The sequence below is a fragment of the Propithecus coquereli genome, unplaced genomic scaffold (genome assembly GCF_000956105.1).
Source record: "Propithecus coquereli isolate 6110/MARCELLA unplaced genomic scaffold, Pcoq_1.0 Scaffold77, whole genome shotgun sequence".
In the NCBI taxonomy this organism is placed as follows: Eukaryota; Metazoa; Chordata; class Mammalia; order Primates; family Indriidae; genus Propithecus; species Propithecus coquereli.
In genome coordinates, this window is record NW_012153840.1 from 990,363 (window position 1) to 1,006,473 (window position 16,111).

The window sequence follows — 16,111 nt, forward strand, 5'->3', positions numbered from 1 at the left end:
TTGCAGGAGGGTGGTGCATGTATGTGTCATACTATTATTCTTTAGGGCAGGATTTTTTCAAGTATTTAAAGTTCCTTTTCTAGTCAGATGGTAGAACAGTTTGATGGCAAGTGGAGGCCCATAATGTCACTGAGAGGGTTAGGAAAATCCCCAGATCTGAGACAGTGTGGCCTGAGTTTAATTAAAGAATTTGAATGGCGGAAGATAAATGCCTAGAAAATCCTCCAGCAGCTCATTTGGTGAGGTTTGTTTGGGAATAGCAGGGCACAGAATTTTAGAGTTGGAATACTCCCAAAAATGAAGACTTTGGCCATAACTACAAAGAAATCATGTGGAAAATACCAGTTAGGAAAGCAGTGGTTGCTTATGAATTCTACTTTAGTTTCCACCTCCCGATATTTGACTGCCTTTGCTGACTTGGTGTTTCCAAGGGCAGGTAGTGGGGAAAGGATTGTGGGTTGCAAAGTTTCCAGATAGATGAGGGAGAGATTTCCTAACCATGTGTAACTTTGTAACCACTTCTCCTTTTGTAGTCTTCTCCTATAGTCATGCCAAAGGAAGAGTCTGGCTTCTGTCTGGCCTAGGGCAGAAAAGTAGGCAGTGTCCAAGGAATGGGGTAGATAAGAAACCTGAGGTGATGGTAGAATCTGATCCTTTTCTTCTTCCTCTTAACCTCAGGATTTGAGCAACTTCTATGCACAGTACAAATCCATTGAACCTTATTTGAAGAAGAAGGATGAATCCCAGGAAGGCAAGCAGCAGTATCTGCAGTCCATAGAAGATCGTGAGAAACTGGTCATTATTCCCTATTTATTGTCCGGGTGTGAGGAATTCATTGCAGAGATGTTTTCTGGGAGCGTGCTTGAGAGGAGGAGCAGCATGAGATAATGCAGACCATTTAGTATATTCTGGAAAGGAACTCTACCCAGGGGTTGAACACCCATCCTCTCAGGGCCAGGTAGATGGTGTGAAGCCATGAAGGGCCCAGAGCAGACCAAGGAGCTGGAGCACCCATGCCCAGCCTCGAGGGGCAGATGGTGGCCATGTTGCCGGTTCATCTTTTTCAAAAGAAACCAGCATGTAAATTGCGTGGCCTTTAAAAGTTGGCAGCTACGTCTGAGCTGTTCTCTCAGTTTGGGCAAAATAAAGCACACATGCTGGCCAGCTGCAAATCTTACTGCCACCATCCTGCTTTACAGGTGAAAGCTAAATGCTAATGACAAAACTGGACCTAGAACCTTGGTGTTCTTTCCTAACACCGCACTTCTGGTTATTGGTGTGTGGGATTGCTACTGGCCTTCTCACTCTCTTGGAGTTGCTCTTCCTGTATACAGGCTATAAAATCCTAAAGTGGAGGCATCATTATTAAATTTCCAGTCTCTTTCTTCTTCTACCCTACTTTTACCTCCTCTTTGAAGTCTTCTCTGATTTGCACACCCCCCCCCCTGCACACGGGGGGGTAAGGGAGACCAAGTGGAGATGGAGCCCCACACATGCCTGCGTGGGGCCAAGCACGTGTGCTATCTTGTGGTCACCACTTTGTACGTTCCTCCAATACAGCACTTATCCTAAGAATCATTTATGTGCTTGTCCATTTAATGGACCGGGCATACCTCAAAGGCAGAGGCAGTGTCTTATTCTTTTCTGGATTCCTAGACCCTGACACATATTATTTTATCAATAAATAATAGTTGTGTGAATAAATAAACAAATTCTACCTTTTAGGATTTGGTGAATATCGAGCCTCCTCTCCTCTTCCCCGTAAAATGTTAAGAAAGGAGAGTCCTTGGCTGGGCATGGTGTCTCACAGCTGCAATCTCGGCACGTTGGGAGGCCAAGGCAAGAGGATGGCTTAAGTCCAGGAGTTTGAGACGAGCCTGGGAAATACAACAATACCCCATCTCTACCAAAAAAGTAGAAAAATTAGTCAGTATGCACCTGTAGTCCCAGCTACTTGGGAGGCTGAGGCAGGAGGATCACTTGAGCCTGTGGGTTTGAGGCTACAGTGAGCTGTGATCACACCACTGCACTCCAGCCTGGGCGACAGAGTGAGACCCTGTCTTTAAAAAAAAAAAAAAGAAAGAGTCCTAGTATGTCTGCCTTGTCTGTCTCCATCACAGTGATGAGGGTCAGTGCAGTAATGTTAGGACTCTCAAAGTAAGCCTCCGACTACTCTTTAAAATTTCTTGTTCACAGCATGTAGCTCTGCCCCTGTTTCTAACTCCCCGAGAGTCCTAACGCAGCCCAGAGTCCAGGTTGGAACCAGCCACTCTGGCTCAACTAGCCATTTCACATTCTTAGGCTAGGCAAGTCCATAGCTAATAAACATCCCCTTGATGTGGCATTATTAGGGAATGAAGGGTTCCCCTCAATGTGTTTTCTGCAAACAGGCTGAGTATCCCTTAACTGAAATGCTTGGTACCAGAAGTGTTTGAGATTTCAGATTTTTTCGGATTTTGGAATATTTGCATTATACTTACCAGTTAAACATCTAATATCCAAAATGCTCCAGTAAGCATTTTCTTTGAGCATCATGTCAGTGTTCAAAAAGTTTCAGATTTTAGAGCATTTCGAATTTCAGATTTTCCAATTCGGGTGCTCGACTTGTAATGGAAATTTACTCATTTAAATATTAAACATTTGTTTAGCATTTTTTGCTTCCTTAAATTAGTATGCTTAACTTAAATAATTGGAAAATACAGAGAACTATTTTTTTTTTTTTTTGAGACAGAGTCTCACTCTTTTGCCCGGGCTAGAGTGCCGTGGCATCAGCCTAGCTCACAGCAACCTCAAACTCCTGGGCTCAAGCAATCCTCCTGCCTCAGCCTCCCGAGTAGCTGGGACTACAGGCATGCACCACCATGCCCGGCTAATTTTTTTCTATATGTTTTTAGTTGTCGATTAATTTCTTTCTATTTTTAGTAGAGACGGGGTCTTGCTCTTGCTCAGGCTGGTTTCGAACTCCTGAGCTCAAACAATCCGCCCGCCGCCCGGAGAGCTAGGATTACAGGCGTGAGCCACCACGCCCGGCCTGAGAACTATTTTTTTAATAATCTATAATTCCACCACCAAAAGATAACTTCTGTTAATATTTAGTCACCTTTGTTTTTCATTTATCTATTACATTGTATTTTTATGTAGCTGAGATCAAAATGTAAATAAGCCTTTGTACCTCGCTTTTTTCAGTCATGTTATTGTGAGCATCTTCTCCATGTTCTTAAAAATTCTTCACGAGCGTGAACTTACGCTTTGCTTTCTACAGCTTCAGGTGTGTTCACCATGCACTATTAAACCATCCCACTATTGTGGAAAAATGCAGTTGTTTCTTATTTACTGTTGTAAATAAAGCTAGATGACCATCTTTATCCATCAATCTCTACCTAAAGAATTATAATAAATTTGTTAACAGATTTTCCTATAAGTGTTTTAAAGAATAGGACGACTGTGAAGGCGCATAATCCTATGACCTTCTGCCTTCTAGACCCGTGGGGCACTTGACGTTGTAGATTGGGTTGAAGACCATGGTTCAGTCACGACCATCAGTTCTGTCTCATCTGTCATCAGCTGTCACCTCTTATACCAGTGTGCCCCTTCTGTTTTGCTGCTTTTAATCCATTTTAGTTGTTTCCAAACTCAGAAAGTCCAGTTTATTAGAACCAGCTGGGCAGATTTGAGCCAGAGCAGCAGGTGTGAAGGAACAGGAGACCAGAGCCAACTGCAGGGGCCACATGCCGGCTGTGCTGCCTGCGGCCATGTGTCCTCGGGCACGTGGCCTCACTAACCTGTCTGAGCCTCACTTCCCCGCCTATAAGTGGGAGTTGCCAGTACCCACCGCACAGGATCGCTGTGACGATCGGATGAGGCAGAGCACAGAGCATGTAAAGCACGTGGTCCTCAGTCAGAGTTGGCGATTTAGGGTGATATTGATGTTCCCAGTGAAAATCCGAGGTCTCTTCTGCTGAGCCAAGGGCAAAAGCTGTTGTAGAGCACCAGGATGCTTCAGCCCCCAGGGCCTTTGTAATTTCTCCCCTCTCGACTGCATTCCGGGTGGTAAGTTGTTTTTGGTTTTTGTTTCTGTCGGTTTCTCTTTTAGATAAGTTGAGGGGTTGTTGTTCATTAAAGGGGTAAGTGCATTGTGCTCGGACTCAAGAACTCTGGGCTCTAATCCAGCAATGTTCACGTTTCACTTACAAAATCTTTTTTGTGAATGATAAATCTCTGCAAACCACCCTTTGGATTTTGCCAAGAAAATTTGCGTTCAGGTAGGCACTGTGTGTATGTGCTGACCTCAGACACCACATTTAATTGGGTAAAGACGTGACAGCGTCTCTTCCTTCACACGCTCCTGACTCCCCTTTCTCCCCACACAGGATGGGCTCTACGAGTGCATTCTCTGTGCCTGCTGTAGCACCAGCTGCCCCAGCTACTGGTGGAACGGAGACAAATATCTGGGGCCTGCGGTTCTTATGCAGGTGAGGTGCTCCTTAATTGCTTTAGGAGAAATTAAAACTCAAGCATCCAGAAATCCAAGAAGACAGTAGATTGTTGCAAGCCAGCCATTCTGAGGGGCTGATTGGTTTCCTTCATTGGTTGCATTGTGTTCACTTGCTTTTAGTAAATCTGGGGCTTCATCTGCAACTTGTCTTTGTTTCAGGGTGGCAAGCGTCACCCCAAGGGGTCGTGGCATGCTTTTTAGCAAACCATGCCTTGCAGATATTTAAATGCGTTTCCTGTGCAGCAGACTATTACTTGTCCACTTGCCCACATCTGTCCGAGGCTCCCCGTCTCCATCTCACAAGGATTTATATTTTGTGAGCAGGGGAGAAAGAAATGTCTTTGAGAAGCATCTACCTAGCGGTCAGGTTGGAAATTGTTTCCAGGCTAATGAGGGCCTGGGTTTAGGGGTTGCTTAGAAAGAAAGTAGTATTGGTCTTCACTGCAAAGAAAGTCACCGTCCACACCTGTAATCCTAGCACTCTGGGAGGCAGAGGCGGGAGGATCACCTGAGCTCAGGAGTTGGAGAGCAGTCGGAGTAAGACCCTGTCTCTACAAAAAATAGAAAAAATTAGCCAGGTGTGATGGTGGGCACCTCTAGTCCTGGCTACTCAGGAGGCTGAGGCAGGAGGATCCCTTGAGCCCAGGAGTTTGAGGAGGTCACAGTGAGCTATGATGACACCGCTGCACTCTACCCAGGGCAACAGAGTGAGACTCTGTCTCAAAAAAAAAAAAAGAATGTTACTGTCTTTGTTCCCAGAAAGCTTGTGCTTTTTAGATTTGTGGTCAGTGCTTTTCACAGACTGCAAGCGACTCAAAAAACAGCTTCTCATTTTCCCACAAAAAGAGAAGTTACTTGATTGTGTGGCCACATGGCCAGTATTGATTCCCAGCCATGTAGAGATTGAATAATGAAGTACGCTCACTCTTGTCACTTGTACCAGATGATCCGAGCCATTGGGAGTCACAGGGGTCCTCTGAGTAACACTGCCAGAGCACGCCCAGGGGTCGTGGGGTCAGTCGTTTTCAGCCTGCCAATCCCGGGCTACTGGGATGGTTGTTTGAATTGAAAGAATCAATCTGTTAAATCGTCAGTTTACTCAAAGACATGGGAGTCTAGCGTGGGTAGCTGCCGTGAAGACAGCGCAGAGACGAGGCACCTAAGCTGAGTGAATCCCCTTCTGCACTCTGGAGCCCTGAGAGCAGAGCTGCTGATGTGGGCAGCTCAGCTCATGAGCCCCTGGTTCCCCAGGCCTACCGCTGGATGATTGACTCCAGAGACGACTTCACAGAGGAGCGCCTGGCCAAGCTGCAGGACCCCTTCTCTCTGTACCGCTGCCACACCATCATGAACTGCACAGGGACCTGTCCCAAGGTATGTGGAGCTGGTGGCCCTCAGCTCTGCCTCAGAACTGACATGCCAGAAGTGGCGTGTGCAAACCTGATGATTTGCAATGGAAAGGGAACAGAGCGTGCCTATCATCTCAGTGTGAGCCTGGGAGCTAGTTTGGCTCTTAGTTGCAAGGAACAGATTCAGGAGCAGACTCTACTTGGAGGGTACACAGGGACATTGAGGGAGTTAAGGATGTCACAGGAATCCATGAGCAGGCACCTGCATTCAGCCTGACTTCGTAGGAACCAAAAAGCAAAGGCCATCAGGTCATAGGTGGCTGGGGGGACTAGATTCCCTCTCCGTCTCTGTCTTGTGATGTCGACCACTAATCTGCTCTGCTTTCTAGCAACCAGCCCTTCTTTCTCTCTGCTCTGTGGAGCTTGGAGCTTTTCTCTGACTCAGAGCTCCAGCTTTCCTAGCTTTCACTCCCGTTTCCTGCTCACACTCTCTGCTACCTTTGGCTCACCCTGGCCTGGAATCTGCCTCCCAACACACCTCCAGCTTCAGCCACCATTATCTGCTCTTATCCTCTCAGCTCACGCTCCCGAGAGGATGTTGCATTGTTCCAACTCAGCTTCCCATGCCAGCACATCAGAGATCATGGCTGGCTACAGACTGGCTGCCCTTTGGTTGGATGCTGTCTCAGTCGATTTTGTGTTGCTATTGCAGAGTATCACAGACTGGGTAATTCATAAAGAAAAGAAGTTTATTTGGTTCATGGTTCTGGAGGCTGGGAAGTCCAAGAGCATGACGCCAGCATCTGGCGTTGGCCATCGTGCCGTCATCCCATGGCAGAAGGGCAAGAGAGGGAAAGGACAAGAGAGAAGAGGGGCCCAAACTCACCCTTGTATCAGGAACTCACTCCCTCATAACCTAGTCACCTCTTAAAGGTCCCACCTCTCAGTACTGTTGCATTGGGGATTAGGTTTTCAACCCATGGACTTCGGGGGAAACATTCAAACCATAGCAGGTGCCAGCCTTGGTCTAGTCAGCCTTGGCCAGTGGGCAGGGAAGAGCCAGGGCCATGCAGTTCAGAACATGGCTGCTGCTTGCACAGAGACCACGGGCAGAGTGATTTCACTTAACAGGTACAGCGAGTCATTGGGCAGCAAGATGGAAAACTCTAGGATAACCAGTTAGCAGTTAAAAAAAAATTATAGCATGTCTTTGAAAACATGAACTCCAAGCTGGATAATTCACGTATTTTTGGCCCAGAAGCCCATTGTGTTTCCAGGGGCCTCGCCCTCTGCTGCAGGGTTTCTCACCTGCTTCCAGCATCAGGATGGGCCATGGGGCCTGGTCGGGGAGCACACGGGCTCCAACACCCCATTGCTTGGGCTTCGGTCCAGCAATGAACTCTGAACCTCTGAGGCAAGTTACGCCACAAAGTGCTTGGAACCATGCCTGGCATACAGTAAGCACAATAAATGTCACCTGTTGTTTAAAAAAAAAAATGGGTACTGGGCCTGTTTGAGTCTGAGACAGCATCTCCAGCCCTGGGGCCTGGCTTGCGTGTTTCTTCAGAAGCTCTGCAGGTGACTCAGGTGCATTCCTGGTCACAAACCTGTGCCTTGAGGGGGCGGCCGACAGCCCAGATCACCAAGAATAGGTTCTCTATGCCTCACCTTGGACTTTTGGGGCTATGAGACTCAGACATAGGCCCAATCTTGAGTTCAGCCCCATTGTCGTGCGGATGAGGAAGCCTAGCCCTAGGGCGGGGGTAGGAGGAGAGTAACTTGCCCAAGGTCACTATCAGGTCGTGGCAGGTCTGGCCTAGAAGTAGGCACCTGCTCCCTGTCCCAGGGCTCGCTCTTCCTGCACGGATTGGGCACACTCCTGCGTACCGACCTCCTACAAGTCTGAACACCCTTAGTGACCTTGCGGAGACAGGAAATAGTCACGTGTTCCAGATTTGGAAGGATATACCACGAAAAGTCTCCCTCCTACACCCCTCCCCCAGCCATCTCCCTGGAAGCAGTGATGTTATCAGATTTTTGTGTGCCAGAGGTATTTTATGCTACACACAAATGTGTGTGTGCTTTGCCACCTTTTGTACATGACACTCGTCTGTAATTTTTTCACCAGTACGTTCTGGAGATTATTCCACATCAGGATGCAAAGAGTATCTTCTTTCTCCATTTCTCTTTTTCTCTCACTTTCTCTTTTTCTTTTTTTCTTCTTTCCACAATACCACTTTTTTCAGAGTTAGAGTTATCCTTCTAAAATGAGGGGACCCTTCGATAACCTCAGATAAGTCCTTGTCTAATTTTGTCAAATACTTCCTTGTCAACCTCCTACTTCTATAAAGCTGACATTCAGTGGGTTTAATTATTGTGCCTCCTGCAAAACAGACGTGACAGCTGTAGGGCCAAACTGCAGCTAATACCAGCGGTGTTGGCCAGTTGGACTCGTAATGGTGTTTTTGAAGGGTTAACAGAGAGGGTCGTTTCTTCCACACACCTGTGAGAGTTTGTATATGCTGACTTCTGCGCTAATGATTTAGTAATAATGTACTGATTTAGAGATTTAGAGACATCTGGCTGATTTTGACATTGGCCGGTAGTCACAGAAAAAACACTGCCCCAGATATCTTTGAGCGGTCGGAGAACGTGGCTCTGCCCTGGGCCCGTTTGCCTGCTGAGACAGAGCCACACCAGGGGTCAATGTGGCAGAGCTCTTGCCAGAGAGAGCGACCAGTTTAAATGACTGAAAGTAGAGACAGAAGGGAGCTCTTCACCCAAGCCCTTGGTTTTTTGTGGGGTTTGGGGTGGGGGGATGTTTGGGTTTGGTTTTTTAAAGCCGGTCAAATTTAGTGTGGTTTTAAGGAACTTCATTTGCATTCGCCTTGCTTTGACACCGAACCGGCTGGGGAAGGTGTTTCACCCAAGGTTTCATGGTTCTCCCATTCGGTTTCAGTTATCATTTGCTATTGATTTTCTCTTTTTTTCAAGGGTCTGAATCCAGGGAAAGCTATTGCTGAGATCAAGAAAATGATGGTAACCTATAAGGAAAAGAAAGCCGCAGCTTAACTGTTCTATGCTAAACATGACTTGGACCCAGCTCAGAGCTGAACTTAATTTATATCTAACTTGAGTTCTTTTAAAGGTCTTGATTTTCCTTGAATACAGCATGTATAATAAAAATTTTAAGAAATAAATGTTATTCTACTTTATTAATAAAAAATCGAGACCAGTTCTTTTACTTGCTACAAGGGAATGTGAAAGTGCCAGAAGGAGTCCCTTGTCTTTGGAGAGATGGACAGAGCTCCAGAGGTGAGCCCTAGGGGAGGGGGACACAGGGAATTGACGTCCAGTGGGGCCTGGGGCTTGTTCCCGGCTTTGCCACTCACCAGCTGGATGACCTTGGACAAGTTCCTTTGCTCCTTGCTGCTCCTTTTGCCCATCTGTAAAATGGGACCCATAATTGTGCCTACTTCCCCGTCTGGTGTGAGGATGCCTGGCACCTATTCCGAGTGCTCAGCGAGTGTTCCACAGCTTCCAGGTTTCTGTAGTTTTCAGTATTAGAATTATTGAAAACCAAATCTTGGTGAGTCTTTCGATATGCCAGTGAGGCAAAGTCTGCAGTTCCTCCAGCACACAGCAGTGACCCCGTCAGCTCTGAACTCCAGTCAGCTCGATAGATGACTTCAAGACACCTCTCAGTGGTGTCATTGTAGCTCACGGCAGCCTCAAACTCCTGGGCTCAAGTGATCCTCTTGTCTCAGCCTCCCGAGTAGCTGGACTACAGGTGTGCACCACAACGCCTGGCTAATTTTTCTATTTTTAGTAGAGATGGGGTCTTGCTCTTGCTCAGGCTGGCCTTGAACTCCTGAGCTCACAGAATCCTCTCACCTCAGTTTCCCAGAATGCTGGGATTACAGGCATGAGCCACCGCACCCAGCCCCAAGTCCCACATTCCCTTTTGACAGTTTATACATTTTCTTCCAAACCTTATATTATTACAAATGTGTGGCCCATATAAAACTTTCCCCCTTCAAAAATAGGGTACCATAGAGCAGGGTGCAGTGTTGCACGCCGCCGGCTACTCAGGAGACTTAAGGTGGGAGGATCATTTGAGCCCAGGCATTGCAGACCAGCCTGGGCATCAGAGCAAGACCCCGTCTCTAAAGTTAGGGTACCACATAGTCTGTTAGCAGCTTTCTATTTCTACCCCACAAAATATAAGGGATTCCAGGCTAATAAATACCTTCCATAGTCTATGTATGCAGAAAATTTTTCTACCTCGGCCTTTGCAACTGCTACTGAAGTGCTCTGGGCATGAGTGTGTCCCAGCGAGTGCACATTTGGGTGGTTCCCATTTTCACTCTTCCAACTGTTTTCGAGTTGTAGCTGGAAACCTCCTGATCATCCTGAAGACAAAGGCTTCTTGCACCATGAGGCCGGCGGCTAAGAAAATGTGCACTCACAGAGAATGAACCTTAATCAGCATTTTCTGGCTTTAAAAAGGAACAATTCAACAAGCATTAGTCTCAGGCACTGAGGGAGGTAAGGTGCTGGGGACAAAGAGGAACAAGGTTTGTTTCCTCCCTGCCACCTTGGGGCCAAAGTCACAAAGAAAAAAGGAACAAGCATTGAATTATTAGAAATTTAGAGAACAGGGCCTTTGCCCTTCAGCACAGCATCTCTGAATTCTTGACTACCTCGTTAAGACCGCACGATACACAGTCTGAGGTGTTCGAGCTTAAAATTCAGAACCGTGCAGGCGCTGGAGAGGCAGCAAAGCCGCGATCAGGTGGTGCTTACTGCTCTGCGTCGCGAAAGGCGGTAGAAGCAGAGCTGTGGGCCACGTCTGTGGACAGCTCTGCTCCCCCAGCTCAAACACAATGGATTTCTGTCAGCCCCTGGGGAAGGTCACATTCCTTGGATTCATGGATGATTTGACTTTGCTTCTAATCTCTAGACCTGAAGGGAAGGATGGCTTTTTCTCCTGAATAACTTAATGGCATGTAAAGATGAGTTTACCCCAGCTACTGATAAGAGGCAGAGTGTAGCTTGGGAGTTGCCACTCCAAATCAGCATCATGAGATGTCAAGTTTGTAACTGTAGGTCACCCTCACCCCAAGTGAACTTGAGCTACATTAGTATATGTTATCGACTGTTAGTTTAATTTATTGCTTGTTTACTCTTTCACTGGGCTGGGCAAATGTTCTATTTCAACAGTCACAAAGACTTTTCTAATAAAACTGCAGACGTGAGCAGTGCTGTGTTCCGATGCTATTCTGTGCCTAGGCCTTTGTTTACAAAATAGGACTTCCTAGGACCGAAGGCCGTGGTTTCTTCTTATCTGGTCTTTGGGCAAGTTGTCGAATGTCTGTGTCTCTGTTTTTCCGTCTATAAAATGGAAATTAACAGCATTCATCTCTCAGAATTGTGATTGAAGTCTAAGAACAAATGTGGGCCAGACACGGTGGCTCATGCCTGTAATCCCAGCAGTTTAGGAGGCTGAGGTGGTAGGATCGCTTGAGACCAGGAGTTCAAGACCAGCCTAGGCAACAATGAGAACCCGTGTCTACAAAAAAAAAATTTTTTTTAATTAGCCAGGGCACCTATAGTCCCAGACAACCTAGTGAGACCCTATTGGTCTCTACAAAAAATAGAAAAAAGTTAGGGGCCGGACACAGTGGCTCACACCTGTCATCCTACCACTTTGGGAAGTCAAGGCAGGATGATCACTTGAAGCCAGGAGTTTGAGACCAGCCTGAGCAAGAGCAAGATTCTATCTCTACAAAATACTAGAAAAATTAGCCAGGCATGGTGGCGCACATACGTAGTGCCAGCTACTCGGGAGGCCTAGGCAGGAAGATCACTTGAGCCTAGGAGTTTGAGGTTGCAGTGAACTATGTTCATGCTACCACACTCTAGCCCCCGGAAGTGAGACCCTATCTCAAGAAAAAAAAAACAAAAACAAATTAGCCAGGTGTGGTGTGTGCCTGTAGTCTCAGCTACTAAGGAAGCTGAGGTGGGAGGATCGCTTGAGCCCAGGAATTTGAGGCTGCAACGAGCTATGATCGCACCACTGCACTCCAGAGCAGACAGAGCGAGACCCTGTCTCTAAAAAAAATAAAAATAAGAGGAAAAAAGAATAAACGTGAAAGCATCATGCCTGCATGCTTTGTTGTGGAGCAAATGCTGCATAAATTTAAGTTGGCTGATTTGTCTTGAACACCTACTGTGTGAGAGGCCGTCTACTGAAGGCTGTGGAGACCACAAAGGCAATTGATTCCCAGCCCTCTGGAGTGGACAGTTGGTAGATTTCTGCCAGGACTGGCCAGGGCTAGAGGCTTGCTCAGAGGCTGGTTTTTCCTTGCCAGGCTAGCAGTGTTCATTTCTCATCTGTCCCACCACTCTGCCAGCTCCTGCAGGGCGGCACTCCCTTCACTCAGATTCTCTGCAGGCCCCTTCTCTTCCTTGCGCCAGGATAACTACGAAACAAAGAGCTGAAAACACTTTACTACGTGTCTAGACAGCCGTAATCCTACCACAAACCCCCTTTGCTGTAAAAATCTAGTGAAACTAGAGAAATTGAAAAGTAAATTAATCCTCTGGAATAAACTTGCCCAAATGAGTGATTTCTCAAGCCTTTTGCCACTTGGACCAGGCGTATGTCCTCTGCATGGCCCCCAAGAGAGCAGCAGCCTGGGCGAGCCCATTCAATTAGGCCTGGCCCAAGTGTGACTGGAAGTTTCAGACACAGTTATCCGAGAGGAGAACCCAGCCCACAGACCACCTAGACAACCACACAGCAAAAGCCACTTCCCTAAAAGTAACCCCAGCAGATGGCAGGGCCTCCCACGTTCTCTGTGGCTTGGAAGGAAGCTTCCTCTGGCTTCCTGCCCCATCAAGGAGAGGGCGAGCTGCAGGTGCGGCTCTTTCGCAGGTGGCTCATGGGATGGAGCCTCTTCAATGCCAAGCAGCCATAGCAATACGAAGATGAGGGGAGCAACCTTGCAACACAGTCCCCAGCGCAGTCCCCAGGCCCTCTGCTTCTATGAAGCCTCTAACCCAGCTTCATGTCTAAAGAAAGCGACTGGCTTCTACCAAGTACCTCCCATCTCATTTCATCCTCTCAGTGGCTTCCATTTTATAGGTGAGGGGAGAGGCTCAGAGAGGAATAGTGACTTTTCAAAGCTCACACAGCTAGAAAGCAACCCACACATCCGTGTTTTTCCGATGCCCCCAGTCACTGGACCACACCACCTCTTGTCGGGGCCATCTGAGCTGTGTCCAAACCCAGCCTTCCTGCTGCCCTAGGGGCTGGGTTCGTTCCCTTGTTAAGTGGCCTGCCGGACATTGGGCTAAGCCCAATGGGAAGACATGGGAGCTCTGAGAAGTTAAGCAGACTGCCCCCACTGGGTGTCACCTGCAGATGAAACAGGTCTTGTCACCTGACCTAGCGAAGCAAGCCCCACGCCCCAGGTGGCCAACAGGAATGGCCCCCAATGTGCTCCAGCTGCCCCAGCTGAGTAAATGGCTCTACTGTCCCCAAGCTGCTCAGGCCAAAACCCTGGGGGGCATCTTGGATTCCACACATTCCTGCACCTCCATGTCCCAGCCACCAGCAAGTCCTGCCAGTGTGTGTTCCTGGACCGAATGTAACTGAGCTCATGCTACGTTCAGGTGCTGCTTTCCCCTCTGGGGCCTGTCTCCCACCTCACACTCCACCACAGCTCTGTCCCTTCCAGCCCATTCCATGATGGGTTATCGTTAGAGTTTTCCTTTGCTTGCCTTGGGCTGCTTCCCAATGGACAGTAGGCTCCGTGGGGATACCCTCATGTCCCTGGCTCCGAGAACAGTGCCTGGCACTGCATAAATCCACACTGGACGAATGGCTGCTGGATCCTGCCCAAGCCCATCCTTGGCCCTAACGTGCACCTTCCCTGGTTTGCCCTGGGGTCTTGCCCTCTGCCTTTAGAGTTCCTCTGCCCAGAGGCCCCAGAGACAGGGGAACACTGTGTCTGTGCGTGTCACTATGGAGTAGTGTAATAAATGCTGCATACAACTATGGCATCTCAGTGCCTTTCAGGGGCCTCCACGCCTCCCCCCGTGCAGGTGTGTCTGTAGGTCATGCTGTGAGGCTCCTAGGGTTGGGTATGCCTCTGCTATTTCTCTGGCATTTTCAGGGCCTCCTGCGTGTCACAGTCTCCCTGTGTCCCTGTGCATCTCTGTGGAGTACATCTGATCTCTGTGGAGTACATCTGACCCTGCGAGTCTCTGGGAAGGTGTATCTTCCTTCTTTGACTTTTATAAAGCAGTGTCAGGTACCGTCCCAAGTGCTTGACATGTATTTTTCTCATGCGGTCACAACAAATCTATGAAGCCAGCATTGCTATCCTACAGGTGAGGAAATGAGGGTCAGAGAGGTTACATGGCATGCTCACAGTCACACAGCCTGGGGCCGGCTCGAACCAGCACACGTAGTCCTTGACCACTGGGATACACAGCCGGGGCTGACTCCATGTGGTGTGTGTCTCTGTCTGTCTGGGAGTTACTCGTGTGTGTGTGTGTGTGTGTGTGTGTGTGTGTGTGTGTGTGTGTGTGTGTGTGTGTGTGTGTGTGTGTGTGTGTGTGTGTGTGTGTGTGGTGTGTGTGTGTGTGTGTGCGCGTGTATGTGTGTCGGTCCGGGGACCATCCAGTCTCCGTGCGCCCCGCCCCTGGGCATATGCGGAGCGGCCGGCGGACTACAATTCCCGGCAGCCCGCGCGCGGGCGGCGGACGTGGGCCGCAGTGGGCTGGGCGGGGCTTGGCGGCGCGCAGACATAGACTGCGGCACCGTCGGAGCTGCGCCGCCGCCGCTGGTCGTCCAGGTGCCACCACCCGCCCCGCGCCCTCCCCGCCGCCCCGGGCCTCCCGACCGCGCCCCCGCGGGGCCTTGCGCACGCCCGGGCCCAGGCCGCAGGCCGCAGCGCCGGGGCCGGCGATGAGCGCGAGCAGCCGGCATGAGCGCAGGTGAGTGCGCAGCTCCGGTCGGCCCAGAGCCCGTCGTGGCACCTGGCGGGGGAAGAGGGATTCCCCCCAACCTTGGGGTCGCCAGAAGGGAGCGGGCCCTGGGCGGGGATCCTGGTCCCCTCCCCTCTCTTTCACGGGGACTCGCCCCTGGCTCTTCCCAGAGGCCGGGGCTGGGGGATGGCGCCGCACACAGCCGGGCCCCTCCCCGCCTTCCTGCACCCCGCCGCCGCGGAGAGGAAGCCGCCGGCGCTGGTGCAAGAGGGGCGGCGGGGGCCGTGGTGGGGCAGGGAGACCGCCCCTCTCCCGCTGGATTGGATCCCACCCTGAGTGACAGATGTCCAGCTCGGGGAGGAGGTGTGGAGGTGGCTGCATCCGGGGCCTCTGAGCAGTTACCGCTCTCAGCTGAATGAATGAATGAATGAATGGGATTGGGGAAGCCAGAGCCACTGGCGAGAGTATGCTGGCGCACAAACGGCACTCCTGACCCCCTGCATCCGGCCCCCAGAGGAAGGCTGTCAGCTTCCTGGTGCAAGGACCACACCCTCCATGTTACCATCCCGGGCCAGGAGTCCCACGCCCACCCCTTCCAGAATCTAATTTAAATGCCATCTGCTTCTCATGGGGTCAGGAGACCTCCCCTGTCCAGAAGGGCCTCAACTCTATGTCAGTCACTCCCCAGCCTGGCAGCCTAGAATGCACTCCAGGTGAAGGAGGGGAAAGAATAAGGAAAGATGGCTCCAGACCCCGGATCCAAAGATTGGGGAGACACACACACACCCCCCCACCAGCCCCAGCCTGGCAGAGGACAGGAGCCTCTGGTCACAGTGAAGGAGGAGGCTGGACCACTGCCAAGTCACCAGTAGGAAGCCAAGGCTTCCACAGAAAACAAGAGGTTCCTAAATGGCTTTGACTCTAGCCCCTCTGCTCCGCAGTGCTGGTGGCATTGCCCCAGGGCTATGAACTCAGACCAGGTTCAAGTCCATTCTTGGCCACTCGTAGCTGTGTGACTTTGTCCATATTCATTGACCTCTCTGTGCCTTGTTAAAAGTGGGGATCTGTAGTTTTCATTAGGGTGGCTGTGAGGAATGTCTTCATTCAGACTCATCCATTTCTAGCTTCTCCCCTTTCAAGCTCTGTGACCCTTGGCAAGGAAGTTTGCAGCTCTGTTGCTCAGATTCCCCACATGTAAAATGGAGATAATAATAGTACTTCCTTCAGCGGGTTCTGTGTGAAGATTCGGGGGGTTGGTGCACGGAAG

General features: G+C 49.6%; 2 protein-coding genes across 2 annotated transcripts in view; both read left to right on the forward strand.

Annotated features, from left to right (window-relative positions):
• Window positions 1–9,063, forward strand: part of SDHB (succinate dehydrogenase complex, subunit B, iron sulfur (Ip)) — a 26,025-nt gene extending 16,962 nt beyond the window's left edge. Inside the window, exons 4-7 of the mRNA XM_012662475.1 lie at window positions 676–795; window positions 4,371–4,472; window positions 5,747–5,869; window positions 8,839–9,063. Coding sequence (XP_012517929.1) covers window positions 676–795; window positions 4,371–4,472; window positions 5,747–5,869; window positions 8,839–8,916 — 423 coding nt within the window. The 3' untranslated portion in view covers window positions 8,917–9,063. The remainder of the gene's footprint in view (window positions 1–675; window positions 796–4,370; window positions 4,473–5,746; window positions 5,870–8,838) is intronic.
• Window positions 9,064–14,630: 5,567 nt separating this feature from the next.
• The window catches only part of ATP13A2 (ATPase type 13A2), a 28,698-nt gene continuing 27,217 nt past the window's right edge, over window positions 14,631–16,111 (forward strand). Inside the window, exon 1 of the mRNA XM_012662576.1 lies at window positions 14,631–14,853. Coding sequence (XP_012518030.1) covers window positions 14,844–14,853 — 10 coding nt within the window. The 5' untranslated portion in view covers window positions 14,631–14,843. The remainder of the gene's footprint in view (window positions 14,854–16,111) is intronic.